Source organism: Chironomus tepperi, unplaced genomic scaffold (assembly GCF_022539635.2).
Source record: "Chironomus tepperi strain 1889 unplaced genomic scaffold, CSIRO-AGI_Ctep_v1 contig_85, whole genome shotgun sequence".
Classification (NCBI taxonomy): domain Eukaryota; kingdom Metazoa; phylum Arthropoda; class Insecta; order Diptera; family Chironomidae; genus Chironomus; species Chironomus tepperi.
In genome coordinates, this window is record NW_027226207.1 from 2871332 (window position 1) to 2890569 (window position 19238).

Genomic DNA, 19238 nt, shown 5'->3' on the forward strand with positions numbered 1-19238 from the left:
AGCATGTCAAGGTCTTTGAAATTAGGTCAGTCAAAAGATCCAATCAACTGGATCCAATATAAATCAAAAATTGAGAATGCTGCCCACTAGATGTCGCGCAACATCCAACCGTCAAAATATTTTCAAATTTCCTTGCAGCATAACCGATTGTTTCGTAACAACTGAATTTATTTACAACAACAAAGACAAAAAGTTCACTTGAATCCATCTTGAATAATACAGAAATTATTTTCAATTTTTCACAACCAAAACGTCGATATTAATTCATAGAACAACAATAGTCGTTAAATTTACAATCAATAGTGTGGAATTAAGTTAAATGTGACAATTGGAATACTCAATTTTAGTGAATAATTTGACAAAACATTTTGAACGCCCTACATTTCCAGAAGAAAATTTTCTAAGAATTAATCATGGTTGAAAATAATCCATTAATGGGGTCAATTGCTGCCCGATGGTGAGTAATCGCTAACATAATGCGAATTTAATGGATTTTAACATCTTTTATACTTTAGGGATCCAAAAAATCTCGAAATTCGCACAATGTCAGTTGAGAAGACACTTGAACCTTTAGTTCATCAAGTTACGACACTTGTTAATAGTAAATCCACCTTGAAAAAGAAAAAAGGTATGTTTATCTGTCAATAAAAATGAATCCAGCTTATCAAAATGTTCAACAAATAAGGAGAAAAGAATTTCTTATAGGATTTATTGTCCTTCCTTCTTTTCTTTTCTTTTCATTTCGCATTCCAAACGATGACTCATCGTCGTCTCATTTGAATTATTTGCTGTTTTGACTTTTGTGTAAATTATCCATGTACGTGACATTTACTTTTTAAAATTGAAACATTTTAGGTAAATCAAAGCGTGCATCGGCTCTTGTGGCTGCTGTTGAAAAGGCAACAGAGAATTTTATTGAGCGTGGAGAACAAATAGCATATGAGAATCCGGACATTACACAGGAAATGCTCACAGCAGTCGAGGAAGTACGAAAAACTGGACTTTCAATGAGCGTTGCTGCTCGTGAATTTGCTGAAGATCCATGCAGCTCATTAAAAAGAGGAAATATGGTTCGTGCAGCTAGAAATTTACTTTCAGCCGTTACACGACTTCTTATTCTTGCCGACATGGTCGATGTTCATTTACTTCTTAAGTCATTGCATGTCGTTGAAGATGATTTGGATAAATTGCGTGATGCTTCAAGTCAAGATGAATTAATGAGTAATATGCGTCAATTTGGTAGAAATGCAAATGAGCTCATTAAGCAAGCAGCTAAGCGTCAACAAGAATTAAAGGATCCACAATTACGTGATGATTTAGCAGCAGCTCGTGCTATACTTAAAAAGCACTCAACAATGTTGCTTACTGCATCTAAAGTTTATGTTCGTCATCCAGAATTGGACTTGGCAAAGATCAATCGTGATTATGTCTTGAAGCAGGTCTGCGAGGCAGTTAATACAATAAGTGATGTTGCACAAGGAAAAGCATCAGTTCCACAAGATACTTATAATGGTGCTGGTGAATTGGCAGCTGCTTTAGATGACTTCGATGAAGGTATCATTATGGATCCATTGGTATATAATGAAGTACGTTCACGACCATCATTAGAAGAACGTTTGGAAAGTATTATCAGTGCAGCTGCTTTAATGGCTGATGCTGATTGTACAAGAGATGAAAGACGTGAACGAATTGTTGCTGAATGTAATGCTGTACGTCAAGCATTACAAGATTTGTTAACCGAATATATGTCAAATATGGGAACTAAGGATCGCACACCAGAATTGGAACGTGCTATTGGTCAAATGTATCGAAAGACAAAAGATTTACGTCGTCAATTAAGAAAAGCTGTTGTTGATCATGTGTCTGACTCATTTTTGGAGACAAATATGCCACTTTTAGATCTTATCGAGGCAGCACGCTCCGGACAAGAAAAGAAAGTTCATGAACGTGCTGAAGTTTTCACAAAGCATGCTGAAAAATTGGTTGAGGTCGCAAATCTCGTTTGCAGTATGTCAAATAATGAAGATGGCGTTAAAATGGTCAGATATGCAGCTGGACAAATTGAAACTTTATGTCCACAAGTTATCAATGCAGCTCTCATTCTTGCAGCACGACCAAACTCAAAAGTCGCACAAGAAAATATGGATTCATATCGTTTGGCATGGGAGAATCAAGTTCGTATTCTCACAGAAGCTGTTGATGATATTACAACAATTGATGACTTCCTTGCCGTCTCTGAAAATCATATCCTCGAAGATGTCAATAAATGTGTTTTAGCACTTCAAGAAGGCGATGCAATGGATCTTCGTAATACTGCCGGTGCTATACAAGGACGTTCAGCTCGTGTCTGTCACGTTGTTGAAGCTGAAATGGACAATTATGAGCCATGCATTTATACAAAACGTGTCTTGGAAGCTGTAAAGGTTTTACGCGATCAAGTTATGTCAAAGTTCGCACAACGTGTTGATGTTGCTGTAAATGCACTGTCAAGCAACTCACCGAAGGATGTCGATGAAAATGACTTTATTGATGCATCACGATTAGTTTACGACGGTGTACGTGAAATTAGACGTGCTGTTTTGATGAATCGCGTAAGTAGATTTGTTTATGTGCTTAATTTAATGCTATGAAATTCTTAGGGGGAAATAAGAGGGATTTTATGGAGGATCTTAAGGGTTGGGAATTTTTGTTGCGTGTCTATGTGACAGAAACTGTTGCAATGTGTGACAGATGTGGGATGCAACATTTTCATATGTGATACCAATATTGATTTCTGAAAGTACTTGTGAAGTATATAAAAATAAATTTAATTTCCATTTCCTTGCTGCATAATAATCATCGACAACAACAAATTTTCAAATCTATAATATAAATCCTCTCACATAAAACAGAACGAAGAAGAGTTAGATCCAGAAGACATTGAGGATGAACAGTATACGCTAGAGACGAGGAGCAAGTGTAAGCAATGAGGATATTACCTTTTTATATAGACCAACATATGTGCACATTTATTTATTTATTTTATCTGTTGTTGTGAGATGCTCGGTATTTACGCCCCACAGTTTATAGCTTCTTTCTAGTTATTCACATGATTTATTTTGAACATTATTTTTGAGTTTTATTATTTATCAATTTTTTTGGATACTATTTTTATTTTTTATGTTGTGTTGATGCTGTTTTGTGAATGTGTGACGAATTTTAGAGCTCAGAAGAGTTGGACACAGACACTGAATTTGAACCAGTTGAAGATATGACAATTGAAACTCGTAGTCGCTGTAAGATTTTTTTTTTGGTTTTATGTAGTTAGATTTTGTAGTTATTAGTAGAGTCTTAGTGGATATTGAGGAAAAGTGGAAATGATTTCCTCTATATCCATCGCATCTCAAACCATTAGACATTTGTGCACAAATCGTTATATCCAAAAACCTTTAAAATCTTAATTTTAACATAAATCTTTCCAATTATAATTATTCAGCATCTGCCCATACTGGAGATACTGGTATCGATGAGTATCCTGACATTAGTGGTATAACAACAGCAAGGGTAAGTTGATATCATTGATCAGCCAATCGACCATCAATAACATTTTATTTCATTTCACTTATCACCTCCATCTACGTCCTTAAACAATTTACGTACAATAGGAAGCTATGCGTAAAATGAACGAAGAAGACAAGCAAAAGATTATGCAACAGGTCGAGCTCTTCCGTCGTGAAAAATTGACATTTGACTCAGAAGTTGCCAAATGGGACGATACAGGCAACGATATTATTTATCTTGCTAAGCACATGTGCATGATAATGATGGAAATGACAGATTTTACACGCGGACGTGGACCATTAAAGACAACAATGGATGTTATCAATGCTGCTAAAAAGATCTCTGAAGCTGGTACGAAATTGGATAAATTGACGAGAGAAATTGCTGAACAATGTCCAGAATCATCGACAAAGAAAGATTTATTGGCCTATCTACAAAGAATTGCCCTTTATTGCCATCAAATTCAGATTACATCAAAGGTTAAAGCAGACGTACAAAATATATCTGGTGAATTGATCGTATCTGGGGTAAGAGATTGATTTTGATGATTCATAGCTTGATTCTAAATTCTTATTATTTTTACAGTTGGATAGTGCAACATCATTGATTCAGGCTGCCAAAAATTTAATGAATGCTGTCGTCTATACTGTCAAATATTCATATGTTGCATCTACGAAATATACTCGACAAGGAACTGTATCTGTAAGTTAAAATTCATAATTATCATGAGTCATGAATCAGTTGCTTTATATCACAAGATATATGTATACTACAAGATTCTAGTGTTTCCATAGAAATTTATCATTAAATCCATTCCATTCTATTCATTTCCATTCACAGTCACCAATCGTCGTATGGAAGATGAAAGCTCCAGAGAAGAAACCACTCGTACGACCCGAAAAACCCGAAGAAGTACGCGCAAAAGTACGACGAGCATCACAGAAAAAGACACAAAATCCAGTACATGCACTGTCAGAATTCCAGAGTCCTGCTGATAATATATAAATTAATTAATATTTTTATGGACTTTTAAAAAAAGAATAATATAAAAAAAATTCCTAAAGAGATGAGGATTGAGGGTTTGGTGAGTGATTGGGATGAGGACGTGGAGGTGCTGCACAATAAAAAGACTTGGAGATCAGTTTTGGATGGAACTAAGACAGGATCGGAGGATTATAAAACTAAAACTGCATTTACAGCTATCTGCGAATAAGGCATCTAAGGAACAGATCCAAAGACACCAATAATCACATAATCTTCAATTCCTCAACCACAATCAGCACCAGTCCTCAATCTAGATGATAAAAAAAAATTAATTAAGTAAATTATCGAATAGAAAATTTTTAATCAATTCAATTCCTGACGATGACAAAAATTCTCCATTAGTTCATGTCCATCTATGTCATACAATAAACAATTTTATATGCTGAACCTTCACATCGACTATTCGCAAAAAAAAATCCATTCAAGATGGACAAGATTTGTTGGAGGAACTTGCATCGTGTAAAAATAAGAAAGCAAAAATCATTATGAACAATCTGCACGTCGCATAATAATCATTCGATGCACTTTCTTACTTAGAATTATTTATATTTTTTACTTCCAAGTATCTATGTATTTTATGTTGGATGTCTTCTAAAAAGTTTTTTAATTTGTTTTTTGTGAAAAAAATTCTCTATTTTTTCTTTGTTTTATTCTAATTAAAGTTGGGGTTTGTTTGAAAATGACGTGAATTGGAAGTTGGACTGATTGGCAGCTTTGACATCTATATAGAGTAGCTTTTTCTTGATATTTAGGAGTTTGTACAGGTAAATCTCAATAATAAACACATTTTATAATGTGGAACTGTATAAGATACGACACACCAATTGTGGCTAGGTACGTTGCATTGATATACACTGTGTCATGCAGCGTGTAGATTTGGAGAAAGCAAAAACGTCGATTGGACAAAAAACCGCCATCACGAAAGCAAAAGCACTTTATAAGGTACATGTACGAATCATATGGAGTCGAGTTGACTTGAGTCAACTTTTCCATAAAAGATCCAAGTAGCCTTCGAACTCTGTCTCTAATTTCTTATGGACGTCATTTTCAAACAACCCCTAAGTAAGACAACCCCCATTTGTGCTTAGTGATCAATTTAGGTCAGTCAATAATCTCCATCAATCACTAAGCATCATGATGAGCCTAAATATATATCAAATCTATATGACAAAGTATTAATTTATCAAAAAAAAAAAAAAACATTTATGAGAAATCTGCAATCAAAAACCAATTAGTTATGTTAAGTAACCTAGAATCTTGCATTATACATTAAATCTTTTTTACTGATTAAGTACTAACAAATTTCACTTTGAAATCGACATTACTTTTCATCTCTTCTAATTATTTGAAAAAATGACAAAAAAAGGAACTCTTCAAAATTAAACATTTATATATATGACGAAAATATGAAAAATTGTAGCTGATTAGAGATTTAATTGTGAAAAAAAAAAATTAAATAAGCTGGAAAAATTATTGAAAAATTTTAAATAAACAATTGAAGAATTTATTGAATGAATCATACAGTAGAACTTTGTGTCTTAATGACTACACACAATTTGGTATAGCATATAGCAAATTACTGAGTTTTCCTAAACTCGAAACAGAAGTATTAGAAGTAAAAGACTGAATAGAGCGAAGACTTTCTACACCAATGACAGGTACAGCAGTTTAAGATGTAAAACTAAGAATTGGTCAAATTGAGAAATTGGGGACGGATCATGAATGATGTAGTTAATAGACGAGAAAGCTAAGACTGATGTAAATTCGATATGTAAGAACTTTTACTACCTTAGTAGAGAGGCTGTTAAAAGAGGCCTGAGGTATTTGGTGTTGATAATTTCCAAAGGACAGCTAGCGATAGAATCAGTTTTAGATGCCAACTGAGTGAGGTCATGATCTGATTGGCTAGCGAATTAAGTAATTAAGGACTTTTACTGGAACGGACCTTATTACGTTGAAACTGACTGATAAATTGAATCAAGGCTTTACATGGACACAATATCAAAAACCTGGATTTTTTAATTAGCTGTTGAATACCCAAAAACTCTGACGAAGATTGTGCTCTGTATATCTAGGATTTAACATCTCCAGATACACAAATAAATGACTGTTACCAAATGCTCATTCAATCGTCATATCCTACATCATTTATTTATGCACCGTCGTTTAAAAATTACCATAACTTACATCATCTCCTATTGAACCACTTAACGTCCTTGAGTGTTTGTTAAGTCAGCGACTGATAACAAAAGAAATAACTTACCTCACTATTAACAATATATCGTCAATAAGACATTTGTAAGCAGCTTTTCATAACATGTTCTTTAAATTGCAAAATTTCAATATTATTCATAGCAGTTGCTGGATGAACAGCATGCAAAAAGTATATAAAGATGGAATATGGAGCAAAATATTCAATAAAGTTTTTCGTTTATTGAGTTATAGGTCTAAAAGAACGCTAAAAAGATGCAATTTATGAAATTATTTATCTTTAATCTCCTAATCATTGCCTTGACATCAGTTAAAGGAGGAAAAAGTTTGTATTTGGCGCTTGTCGGGTGACCACATCTAATAATGTAGTGATTTAATTTTTCCTTATCTACTTTTAGGTATTCAAGAATTCGTACCTGTGATGCAGAGAATCGCATGTGAATATTTTCAGGATGATACGCCATGTGCTGTATTCTGTAGAGCGACAGGTTATTCAGATGGAAGTTGCAACACTGATAACACTTCTTGCTCTTGTACGTCGTGATTCATATTTTATTAAACTAACAATTTAAATAAATTAATTTATTATTTTTGAAAATTAAGTACTGGTCACTAACTTATATTGTTTTCAATAATTTGGATGTTTGTTCCTAATTCGTCTGATTCAAGACGTCAAATATTAAGCATCTGTATGTTAAAATCAACTTCATTGCCCTTACTGTAATATTCTGTTTTCAATACAATTGGATTTATCTACTTCCACTTGTAGACCAAACATTTTCCCAAAGCCCGCAACTGATTCGGATCAGTCAGCTTGGGTCGACTTGACTTCATACAAAAATCGAGTCGATTTCGAGTTCTGCATTTCCTTATCGTGAGTCACTCGAGATATTTGTGTATTTTGCTGAAATTTCAGTTCATCCATTCCTAAAGCTTGCGATCTTTTTCATTGTCGATTGAACATTACTTCCTCCTTTTTATGTTCATTTTCTAGTTCAAAGAATTCGCCATTTCTTAAATTAGTACATGATCAGCTCCAATAAGCAGTTATTAGAAAAAGATGTTGAACTGTAAAAAATGAAAAATTGAGATTCTAGAAGCTTAGATCTAGATGGAAATGGAAAAAGGCATGAAATCTCAAGATGAAGAATTCATACAGACTCTAATATCTGAGGAACAAAATACATAACTGTAAAAAAATTCGATGAAATTAAGAGAGGAAGTAAATGATCTTGAAGCACAAAGGTGAATTAAAAGTAACTGCAACGGCAATAAAGTATTCAATTAGGAAGTCAGCTTTTAGCAACAACTTTTTTAAAATTAATCGATAAAAATTTTTATTCATTTTAAAATTTAAGCTTTAAAAAACAAATTGTTTAAATTTCTTGGAATGGCTACAAATTTGACAAACAGTTTGTTATCTAAAAATATACAATTAAATTGTTTTCAGTAGATCCATTCAAGTCCAACGAGCCACTAACATCGTTTTTCTGCAAAAAATAATAGAAATAATTACAATAAAAAATATCAAAACAATTGATTAGTGAAGCATACCTGAAAATCATCATGCTGCCAACTAAGTTTCTTATTTCTCTGATGATCAATTCGATTTAAAATATTTAAATCTTTCGTAGTGTCTGTGGAATTAGTTATTGAATCTTTCTCAATATCATCGTTATTAGTCTGTTGAGTATTGTACAATCGCCCTCTGTAATTTGTACGTGAAAGTGCCCCCAATGTGCTTTTATTGTCCGCATGATGATGAATATGATGATTTTGTGCATCATACGTTGACGCCATTATACTTGAAGCACCAGGTGAAAGATTTCCACCCGAATTGATATAGTTATGTTGCTCTTGATTTGCCTCGCGCATGTGGCTGTTCATTAAACGCTTTTCTTGACTAACGAGACCAGCTGATGATTGCATTGATGGTAAATTACTGTGAATTTGATTCGATTTTCTAATTTAAATTGGATTAAATGAAAGTTTTAATTTTTTGGCATTCAAATTTTTAATATGGAAGTAGTCACTCACCTCTTATATACATAGAATGATATGAGCATAACAATAATGATGAATGCTATGAATAATACACCAAATATACTTAAAAATGAAGGAAGTTTTGCTTGTGATGATGCTTCAGGATCCATAACAAAAGTTATAGGTACAGAAGTTGATCTTTGTCCTGAATCGGTGGCAGTTGCAATAAGACTTATTTCCGATTTCTTTAAATTATGTAATGGCTCTTTCAAGTATATCTTTCCATTTGAATCAATCTTAAAATATGATGAATGTTGTCCACGTAGAAAGAAACTGATTTTATCGCCAACGTCACCGTCCGCTGCTTCTACCCGCCCAACTTCCATTGGAATACTGTAGGTATCATTTAATGGTAATCGGAATCGATAATATGGTTGACGGAATCTTGGATCCCAATCATTTACATTGATAACATCAATTGTAACTTGACATGTAGCATTATTCAGCTGATCGTCAATTACCATAACATGAAAGATATGCTTGACGATTTTCTCAAAGTCTAGTTGTTTCCTAAGTATGACATCACCATACTGTCCAATTTCAAAGAAATCTGTTTGATCTCTTTCAAGTATTGAATATCGTAGATTACTTCGATCACCAGGACGATTTGTTGGAAGTGACAATAAACGAGACCCAATTGGCGTATTCTCACGAACTGAAATCTGATGTTTTGGTTGAATGAATTGCAATTTTGTTGTATATTGCCGATTGTCATTTGTATTACTTGTTTCAGGTATTAAGTCGTGTCTGAATTTATCAGAACGCATTATATTCACAGTCGCTAGAGTATAGCGATCTTTATTATCAATTTGTGTTGCTCGAACGACTAATGTCGACTTTTGACTTTCATAGACTGTGATTAGCTCGATTTCACCAGATTTTGGATTAATTGAAAAATATTTGGCATCGGGTGATGATGAAGATGATATCGAGTAAATAATGTCAGCTTGAATGCCATCATCTTGATCCCATGCTCTAATTGCTTTTGGGTAGATTTTAAGTTTTCCCGTTTTTCCGTCTTCTGGAAACTCAGCTGTGTATGATTCATACTCAAAACGTGGATTTTGATCGTCGGCATCGATGATGAATACACGAAGGAATGTGTCTGAGAATTTTGGTGGACTTCCTTGATCTTGAGCGCGAAGCTTCACAGTGAAATTTTTCAATTGCTCATAGTCTAATGCCTTTTTAAGTTGTAAAGTTCCTTCAAGTGGATTAACAAAATCTACAAAATCAGAGTATTGACCAGGTAATACACTATATTCAACAGTACTGAAAGGACCAGGCTGATCAGCATCAACAGCACGTGCACCTTGTAATATTCGTGTGCCAACTACAGTCGTTTCTGATAAACTTATAGAATACGGTGCTCCCTTCCATTGCGGTGCATTATCATTAACATCAGTTATTCTTATATTTACAGGAATCACAAAACTTGGAATTGCTTCCGAATGAAGACGATCACATACAACATTAACATAAACTGAAGCTGGGCCTCTTTCGCCTTCCTTATCAAGTGCTGAAGTTAAAATTAAATCTTTTGTGCCTGCCTCAATCTGTACAGGCGCATCGCGGTCACGTTCATGAAGCTTTAACCTTATATTACCATTGACTCCAGTATTTCCGATTATTTTAAGTTTGCCAATTATGGCACCGACCGCGATATCTTCACTAACAATAAAATTTTCAGTTGAGCCACCGCTCTCGAGATAGCATCTAGAATCTGAATGTCCTTGACCAGATGCTAATACTGCATTTATTATGACAAATACAATTGTTCGCATTCCATACATTTTCACATTAAAATTCATGATTTATTTTGAAGCTCGTATATTTTTTACGTTTCACTTTGCACCATAACATCATTAATATGAAGTTTGTTATTTTTATTTACGTGAAATAAAAAAAACGCACTAAAATTTTTGACGGTGTCGAAAGTTTTTTTTAGTCAGTATTTTCACAATTTTCCATCAATTTGTTTTCAAAATACCACGGTTGTGTCTGTCTAAAGCAATTTTCGCGCTCATTTCACTCTGAAGTAATTTTTCTCAGTAAGGTGCTGGTGGATTTAACTGTTTATTTAGTCACTGGATGATCTTGGATTAGTATTTTTTGTATATAGTTCACTTAAGGTTAAGTTTTTGCACTTTGCTGGATGTTTTCACTGAATTGTATTATATAATTAAGTTATCTATGTTTCAAGCCATTGATTTTATCACTTCCAGTAACATAAATTAGTTTTTCTCGATAATTCCATTATAATTTATGTAATTTTCATTGCAATATTTTTAATTTTGGTCTTCATGGCTTTTAAACTTCTAACAAAATCACAAGTCAAGTTTAATTCACAACAGTAAATATTACACTTAAATCAATTATTCAGCAAAAGGTTCAATGCTGACCGGTCTTGTGTAAAAGAAAGTTTTTTGCAATGATTTCTTTTTCATCAGAAATAAGATCTTCACTATTAGCAGCAACATCAGCAGTACATCATGTGGAATGTTTTAATAATACTTTACTTTTTACATATGATCACCGTTGAACTCAACAAAAAATAACTCCGATGATATTTCCGTGCAATAGCGTAGAAGAAAGAGAAAAACTGAGTCAATTGGAGCTCCGTTCATTTCATGCTCATACACCGAGACCAAGTGACTTCTTTATTGTTTCTTCGTAAGGCTTTTTTTTATATTATTTCTCTTTTAATTGTTTTCTATTCGGTTTTGGAAGTAAAAAGTACTTTTGATTTCTAAAAGAAATGAAATCGCAAAATGTGAATTATTGTTCTTCTTCAGTCATTTTTAACGTATATGTGCACACCCTTGGATTGAGCTTTGTTAGATTTTTATCGGGAAGTTTTCTATTTATTTACGTAAAGTTTGTCGAACTATGTGACAATGTGGTGGTTATGTGGTAATATAGTCGATTGAAATCAGATTTGTCATGTTGGGTTTGGGTTGAACATCCTGTTAATGTCTGGGGAAGCTCTTTCTAACAAGTAATGAGCATGCTTTAATGATACAAAAAGACCACTTTGGTGCCTAAATGCGGTTTCTTTGCCTAATATGATTTGGGAGTTCATCCTATAGTATGACCAACCCTAGTATATCCTTAGTCATCCTAAACTGTAGAATACATTTGACTGAATCGAAATACCCAAGTAAATGACTAACATTGACTTAATAGTACGAAAAGTACTCAAAAACTACCCCAAAAATCTGACTAATCATCATAAAAACCTGACAAAACCATTCCAAGGGAACTGAAGTATTTCATCGCACATCACAAAATAATCTAGTTTTCTAATCTTAATCGACAATCGTTTATGAAACTTTGTTGCACATTTAATTCAATTTATTAACAATTATCGCAATATTTGTCACAAACACGATCATCATGTAGCATGCACTAAACTTTATGAAATCACAATTTTGTGCAACTCTATTTTTACATAAGTGAGCCAATTTTCCTTCCTTTAAATGACGATAGGTATGGTAAATGCATAATAGACACACGAAACGTACTTGTTGGACTATATATTTCGTTCTGGTTCCATGCCAATGCGTGTCATAGACAACGACAATAAAAATGCAGCATAGAGCATCGATAGAATAATGACTATCTCACTGTGTATTTACTACTAAGTACAAAAGAAGATGTGATATTTACGGAACTAAAAAAAATGAGATTAAACTGGAACAATTTCATAACTGAAATAAAACTAACATTCTTGTTAAGCATTTCAGTAACGCTCGATGATGAATGAACTGTTATGTACTGTATGAAAATTGCAATGTAAAGCACGAATTTTGATTACTATTCTTATGATTTTTATAGTAAAGAGTGGAAAATATGAAATTTGTAGGTATAGTGGAACTCTTTTTTTGGATCGTGAATGTGTTTCGAATTACTTTTGGTCAATTAGATGAGAAATTTATTAGTTTCCTTATTGCTTTCCCGAGTGGTGAGGTACGGAAAGTCTCTATTGTTGGGGTCGAATGTACTGGGAATTATAGTCAGGCGAGGTTAGTACTTTTATGTTGACGCATTGGAAGGTATCTAGAAATTTCTGAGAATTTTATTCTTATTGGCCATAAGAATTTTGAGATCATTTCTGGAAAAATCCTATCCAATTTTATTAAATAGTTCATGAAGGATCATCCCTGGATACTATCATACCTAGAGGTGCCTGAACTAATATATTGTGTTTCTCAGGAAAAGAATGCTTTCATTTGATTAAGAAGAAATAGAGAAGAAGTTGGTAAGGAACTATGGAATAATTTTCCAATTAACAGCACGAATTGTTATTCTCATTCCTTAGCATTTCTTTTCGGAATTCGAGAATGATTAGAACTATTAATATCTTGGAATAATGAGAAATTTGAACTTTCAAGCATTAATTGAACAGTTTTTGTAGTGTGGGATATGAAAAATGCGTAAGATGTTGTTGATCCTGACCCGACCTTTAAGAAATGGGGCCAGTTTCTTGAACAACACTGCTTGTTCGCTAGATACCCCTTTGTCGCTTTGTTAACGGTATGACGTCAGAGCTTGTGGGTTTATTACAAAACTACCCTTCATTTAGGAAAATTGAAAATTGAGTTTAAGCATCCCTAAACTATCTATCCTTAATTAGAAAATTTCAATTCGGAAAGCGGTTGTTGTTCCTTTTATCATCCTTCGTCTGTGTTCCTGCAAATCTATAGAGTTAATGAAAGACTTAGGTGATATCCTTTTGAGAAATTAAGCCTCGAAAGAGATTTCCCATGAACTTATGATGACTAAATTTCCAATTGTTCCACACCACAATTCAAAGATCAATTGATCATTTTCCTTAATGTTTCTTTTCTTAAAGTATTCCAACTGATTTTTTTCAAAACAGCATTACGCGAACCAATAAAAGTCACCGTCCACTCAACACAATTTCCATTTAAATGTCAAAAATATTCATTATAAGTCCTCAACATGATCACACCTCAAGCACATTTTATGATTAATTCATCATCATCGCACAGAAATATTTCCCACAATCTTCAATATTTTTGGAAAAGAACATCTTTTTTGAACCATAACAGAATAAACAGCGGTGAATTTTTAATGAGATTTACCACACTGCTATCATTATTACAAGAATTGGATATAATATAAAACATAATTTTCAATATTGATCGCTAAACCATTAATTTAACAGCAGCAATATTGAAAGAAAATTGGCTCTTCTTTTACGTAAATCTTCTTCACTTGTTGTTACTCTATTGAATCACCAAAATATAACATTGAGCATGGAATAATAAAAAAAAATCACCATGTGTATCCAACGATTCGTTACGCTTTAGTAATTATTCAAAAAACAAGATATGTATGTACACAAAACTCATGTGTCCATTTCATTAAAATTCAAAATGATTCAACAACCGAAAATTTCAGACAGAACTGTGAGAAAAACTTACAACCGATGTTAACGAGCGTAATTTAGAGACTGAAAAAGAAGTAATTTTTTTAGTATTTCATTTCCAAACTCGAAAAAAACGCCGGGCGGGAGGGAAAAACATTAAATTCGCTCAGATTGAAAAACTCTTCGTTTTTTTTGTGTTGTCGAGACTTCTTTTTATTTGTGGTTGATTTTCGCTTTGCTATAACAACCATTTTGACAGTGGCGCTTTTATTTCATATAATTTTTGGTTTAATAACATGCTATTATTTATTTATTTGATATAAGGTACTAATTCTAGGATTTAACAATGCGCTTGTACTTTTAACAAGATGTAATTATTGAATTTGATTGCTTTTTAGGTCATTCTGTTAAGGCAGGTGATAAATGCTAATTTATTTTAAGTTATAAATATTCCCGCAAAATTCAGCTTTAGTTGTAAACAAATATATTATTTTTCAATATTTTGCACTTTTAAGGTAGATTTGTAGAAGGATTCATGACTAGTTGTTTTTGCTCACACATTATTAGGCATTAAAAACTGTTTAAATGACTGTATAACAGTTAACAATATCAAATTTCCTTAATAAAATCTCTAAGTGAGAATGTAAACAAATACACGTGTTTCTTTCTTTTTCTCATATTACTTCCCAAGCCTACTTTCAAAACCGTTTGAATTCAATATTACATCCATAAAAGTATCAAGCACATCACCAGGATACAACATTCATTAGAATTATAAGGATGGACAATGATATTGATATGATTCAAAAAATTTATACTTTTTACCGCCACTGACTTTTGCTTGTTACCAATTTATAACTCGTCTTTTTACTAAAAAAAATAAAAAGCACACACTCGAAGCATTTTTTTACGGAAATGCACTGAAGCGGAAACAACAAAGAAAAAAAGAACACCACACCAGAGAGAAGAAACAAAAGTGAGTCAAGCCAAAACATTCGTTAAATTCAAAGAAGCATACACTGAAGTAAGGCATAAGACATTTTGGCGGTTAAAAAGGAAGTTGATTCATTGAATAATGTAAGAGAACAAAATAGCAAGACATAAAGAACTAAACTATAAGCATAAATGTGCTCTAGAAGGGTGATTCACCTCTCACGGTATAAGCGTTATGCAAAACGTGTCCATCGATCGTCCAGAGTGTCCTGATTTCTTTCTCCCCTTCTGCTTTATTTCGTTTATTTTTACATTGCATGATTTTAGGAAATAAATGTTGTTTTTGTTTACGATATGTCTAGTCTTGTTTAGATTTGTTGTATTTAAGCGACATTATGTCTTTGATTACAGTTTAGAATTTATGTTTATTTTTAGAACATGCTTGATTATGTCAGATACGCAATGTTTACTGTGATTGCATGACTATTTTGTTTACAGATCAGGTTTTTGCACTTTTAAATTAAACTTTAGAATGTTATTCCTCAAGGGGATTCAAATCAGGATATTCTCAAGTTATGGGACAGCAATTCCTAATTTTCAATTAAATGCGTCTTCCTACTCTACTTCCTAACTCTCAAAACACTTGTCCCAGTCACCCTCATTTTTATGCTCAAGCATTTTAATGGCAAGTGGTTTTTTGGTCAGGAACCACGCAATGATCTAATTAACATACTAGTCGGTCAGAAGTTAAGAATTCAAGGCCTTTGTTGACGTTGAAAATTTACATAAAATTTCATCCGTATAAAGTTATTTAAGGCAACAAAAATTCCTCCGTCGCAAGAAGTGAATCATGAGCATGAAAAATAAGTGTCTAAAGGAAGTTGTGGTTACTCACCTAAAAAGAAACTCATAAAAAATCGCACACACATAACGTCACAGAAACACACAAATATGATACTTTAGAATTTATCTCATTAATTGTACCGAGACAGATTCCTGCATTTTAATTATTTAAATTTACTCTATATTCTATGAAAAATAGGTAATAAAAAATATAAAAAAATAAAATAATTAGATTTTATCAAATTTGGATTACTATTGCGCACTTTGCAAAAGCCGATCAGTAAATTTGGCTTTACATTCACCAGATTATTAAAATTCAAAATTTAACGTACTTTTAAGATTTGAATTTTAACGGATATTTAGATTTTGAATTATAACGGATTTTAAAGAATTGAATTTTTAAACTGAACAGAAATGAACTATGACTTTCTGAACGATTTTCAAAAATTGTCCGTTAAAGAAAATTCAAATCAATTGCAATACGGAAGACTCAAAAGTTCACGAAAGAGACTTTCCATCAATTAACTCTTTAACATCCATTCAAAGTGAATATAAAAGCCAATTTGTATTCTAAAAAATGCACAAAAAAAAGAAACAAAGAATCACAAAAAGAATAGCAACAAAAATAAATTGGTTTAATTAACCGATTTGACTTCGGCCTCAGTTGCCGGTGTGATTTTCTGCAATAGATTGAAACTTCCAAATTTCGTATGCTTATATGACACAAAAGGTATATAAAATGCCCGATAAATTGGATGTGATGCTTGTGGATTTAAGAATGGCACTTCTCGAATCTTTTTCCATTCATCCGTTCTCAATGAATAATTTGGTTCCAGCGGTGAATTAGCCTTCTTTGTTTTGAGATCAAAATCAATTAAAAAGTCACAATAGTCGTATTTAAAGTACATCAGTGGATTCTCCTGATTTAAGTCGTTGAAATAATCATGTGTAATTTGTGTAGCATTATCCTCATGACTATAATATGCTGGCAACATACCACGGAAGTCCGATTTAAGGAATCTAATAGAATATTTTGTTGATGGGAAGAAGAAGCTACTCGGATATCGATACCAATCCTTTCCAATACAGACGTCAATCTTCTTATCATTTGGATCCTCTAAAATATCCCGACTTGTACTAAACTCCATAAATATATCCATTGGTGCATGATAATTACGATATAGTGCCAAAATCCTTGATAAATTCAATATAACGGAAATTATGACCACAATGACTGTTATGAAAGTGGTGTGATTTAAGTAGTGTGTTGGTGTGGTGAATTTCACAAGCGAACTTTTTATACGGAAAAATATTCGCTGACATACATCAATCGTTATTGCACCACATAAACTCACGAGAGGATATACAGGAAATAGGAAACGTTCTTCTTTATGAGGTTGTATCATCATGACAGCAAGCCACAAATAATATGGTGATAAACTCACATAATAAGGAAGGGTTAGTGTCGGTTGTTTGGTCTTTGCTGGAACAATTAGATAGCCAAAAAGGAGAGCGACTGGTGTTAGAAGTGACAAGATCCATATTATATTGTAATTAAGGAAGCCATTGAATATATAGAAGGAAAATGGTTCGGTTCCATAAAGTTCAGGTCCTTTGGATGAGAAAACATTATACAGGACAATATTAATCGGTGCCATAACTCTACTTCCATAATATGAGGAATCTAAGAGAATCATTGGCATTAATACTGTAACACCTGATATTATAGACCAGAAAATGAATGTCCTCATCTTTCTACGTCTTATCACGATGTCATAAACTATTGGCAATGAGATTAGTCCAACAAATGGCCATCCTAAGAGCACAGATATTGCCGTGAAGAAAATTGCCAACTTGTATTTTTGATGCCACCAAGCAGAAAGTGCCGCCATTGTGAAATACATCGAAAATGAGCTTGGAAGTAATGCTGCGGAAGATATAAACATACCAGCACTAAACAGCTGAAAGACTAACCATGCTCTGCCAATATGTACGCCAAATTCTCGACAAACTCCCCTGAAAAGGCAAGGATGGAAATCATTAGAATCCAATAAGAATGTTAAGATCCAGTAAACTGGATCTCGACAAATTAAAAAAAAATCTTACTTATAGAAATAGACTTCAGCAACAGCACATCCAAGACCTAGAAGTAGCCTCACAAAGTAGAATATCAGCATTGGATTTGGCTCGAAGACTTGCTTATACAAATAAGCTGGAACACCGTGAATTAATAAATAAGTATACGATCTCAGTGCAAATTCTGGACTGTATTCCCATGTTTGAAGTCCTACAATAAATAATGGTATTAAAATAGATTCATAATGTCAACTGGATATGTCAATATTCACCTTTATTGTATAGCAAATAATGCAAAGGCTCCCAGTAATTATAAGTCTCATCACAGTCTGATATTTGTGACCAGATAGCTGCACATATTCTCGCTGATAAGAGCGTCTTAAAAGCCACATCAGCTGAAGGAAAAATTGGAGGTCGAACGACAGTTGTGGAAGTGGAACTTCTAAAATTATTTTTAGCCGAATGGAAAATTTTCTATGAAATTTATCACATTTCACTTCCAGATCTACTTACGGTCGTCTAAAGCTTGAAGATCCACCAAGTTTCCCTCCTCTAACACTATCTTTTCGCTTAGTCATCACAGTACTTCTGGATTATTTTTAAAATAAAATATTTCCATACAATTTATTAGTACATACTCGAGGATAATATTGTTTATGGAAAAGTGCTGTTGCTCTTATTATGTCTTGCTGTCTGTAATTGCTTATGTTTGCTATTTATTGCTGTATTCGAAGTTATTTTATGACAATTCTTACTCAACTTGGAAAAAATTGATCAAAATAGAAAACAATAAAATTTAACGGTTATTTCATTTTTAAAACATTTTCAAAGCGTTTGCGTTTTTAACGTAATCAAAATAAAATCCAATATTCGCTTTAAATGCTTAACTTTGCTAAAATATCTATGCTCAGTTGCAAAGTGTTTAAAAACATACATCTGATTTAGCGATTAGATTTATATTCACAATGGAAATTTAAAGAGAAAATTCGATTAGAAAAAAATTGACAAACCAAAAAGTTGACAATCCCCTTAAATGGATTTTACCCTAACAACCTTTGAAATTTAAATTCATTTTAAAATTTTAGGTAAAATTAAAAATAAAAATTTTATTAATTTAGGTACTGGAAAAGCGCTATACAGAACAAATTCATGG

General features: G+C 32.9%; 3 protein-coding genes across 7 annotated transcripts; 1 reads left to right on the plus strand and 2 right to left on the minus strand.

The window, feature by feature from the left end:
* The first annotated feature begins 184 nt into the window (after positions 1-184).
* On the plus strand, positions 185-5292 carry alpha-Cat (catenin alpha). Of its 2 annotated transcripts, none has more exons than XM_070634405.1 (8): positions 185-457; positions 516-628; positions 856-2591; positions 2892-2958; positions 3476-3543; positions 3645-4067; positions 4126-4242; positions 4381-5292. In XM_070634405.1, the coding sequence occupies exons 1-8, from the start codon at positions 414-416 to the stop codon at positions 4543-4545; spliced, it is 2733 nt and encodes a 910-aa protein (XP_070490506.1). In that variant the 5' UTR covers positions 185-413; the 3' UTR covers positions 4546-5292. The 2 variants fall into 2 exon arrangements, with proteins under 2 accessions (XP_070490506.1, XP_070490505.1); XM_070634404.1 differs by lacking the exon at positions 2892-2958 and adding an exon at positions 3203-3275.
* Positions 5293-8169: 2877 nt separating this feature from the next.
* On the minus strand, positions 8170-14320 carry Cad96Cb (protocadherin Fat 4-like Cad96Ca). 4 transcript variants are annotated; one of them, XM_070634378.1, is made up of 4 exons: positions 14144-14320; positions 8833-11587; positions 8350-8758; positions 8170-8285 (listed from the first exon to the last, which is right to left on the minus strand). In XM_070634378.1, exons 2-4 carry the CDS (start codon positions 10647-10649, stop codon positions 8217-8219), a joined length of 2295 nt encoding a protein of 764 aa, XP_070490479.1. In that variant the 5' UTR covers positions 10650-11587; positions 14144-14320; the 3' UTR covers positions 8170-8216. The 4 variants fall into 4 exon arrangements, with proteins under 4 accessions (XP_070490479.1, XP_070490482.1, XP_070490480.1 ...); XM_070634381.1 differs by lacking the exon at positions 14144-14320 and adding an exon at positions 12363-12640; XM_070634379.1 differs by lacking the exon at positions 14144-14320 and adding an exon at positions 12120-12153.
* A 1796-nt stretch (positions 14321-16116) lies between these two features.
* Alg9 (alpha-1,2-mannosyltransferase Alg9) lies at positions 16117-18749 on the minus strand. The gene is made up of 4 exons (XM_070634382.1): positions 18599-18749; positions 18358-18527; positions 18116-18296; positions 16117-18025 (listed from the first exon to the last, which is right to left on the minus strand). Exons 1-4 carry the CDS (start codon positions 18661-18663, stop codon positions 16645-16647), a joined length of 1797 nt encoding a protein of 598 aa, XP_070490483.1. The 5' UTR covers positions 18664-18749; the 3' UTR covers positions 16117-16644.
* Positions 18750-19238: the final 489 nt, after the last annotated feature.

Bases quoted from the DNA above. Each gene is read 5' to 3' on its own strand.
- alpha-Cat (XM_070634404.1), top strand. From the start codon at position 414: ATGGTTGAAAATAATCCATTAATGGGGTCAATTGCTGCCCGATG. The intron at 629-855 runs GTATGTTTATCT...GAAACATTTTAG, and splicing joins CACCTTGAAAAAGAAAAAAG to GTAAATCAAAGCGTGCATCG. The intron at 2,592-3,202 runs GTAAGTAGATTT...GACGAATTTTAG, and splicing joins GTGCTGTTTTGATGAATCGC to AGCTCAGAAGAGTTGGACAC.
- Cad96Cb (XM_070634378.1), bottom strand. From the start codon at position 10,649: ATGAATTTTAATGTGAAAATGTATGGAATGCGAACAATTGTATTTGTC. The intron at 8,759-8,832 runs GTGAGTGACTAC...AATTTAAATTAG, and splicing joins TCATTCTATGTATATAAGAG to AAAATCGAATCAAATTCACA. The intron at 8,286-8,349 runs GTATGCTTCACT...TATTTTTTGCAG, and splicing joins GGCAGCATGATGATTTTCAG to AAAAACGATGTTAGTGGCTC.
- Alg9 (XM_070634382.1), bottom strand. From the start codon at position 18,663: ATGACTAAGCGAAAAGATAGTGTTAGAGGAGGGAAACTTGGTGGATCT. The intron at 18,528-18,598 runs GTAAGTAGATCT...AAATAATTTTAG, and splicing joins TCTTCAAGCTTTAGACGACC to AAGTTCCACTTCCACAACTG. The intron at 18,297-18,357 runs GTGAATATTGAC...TATTTATTGTAG, and splicing joins TTATTTGCTATACAATAAAG to GACTTCAAACATGGGAATAC.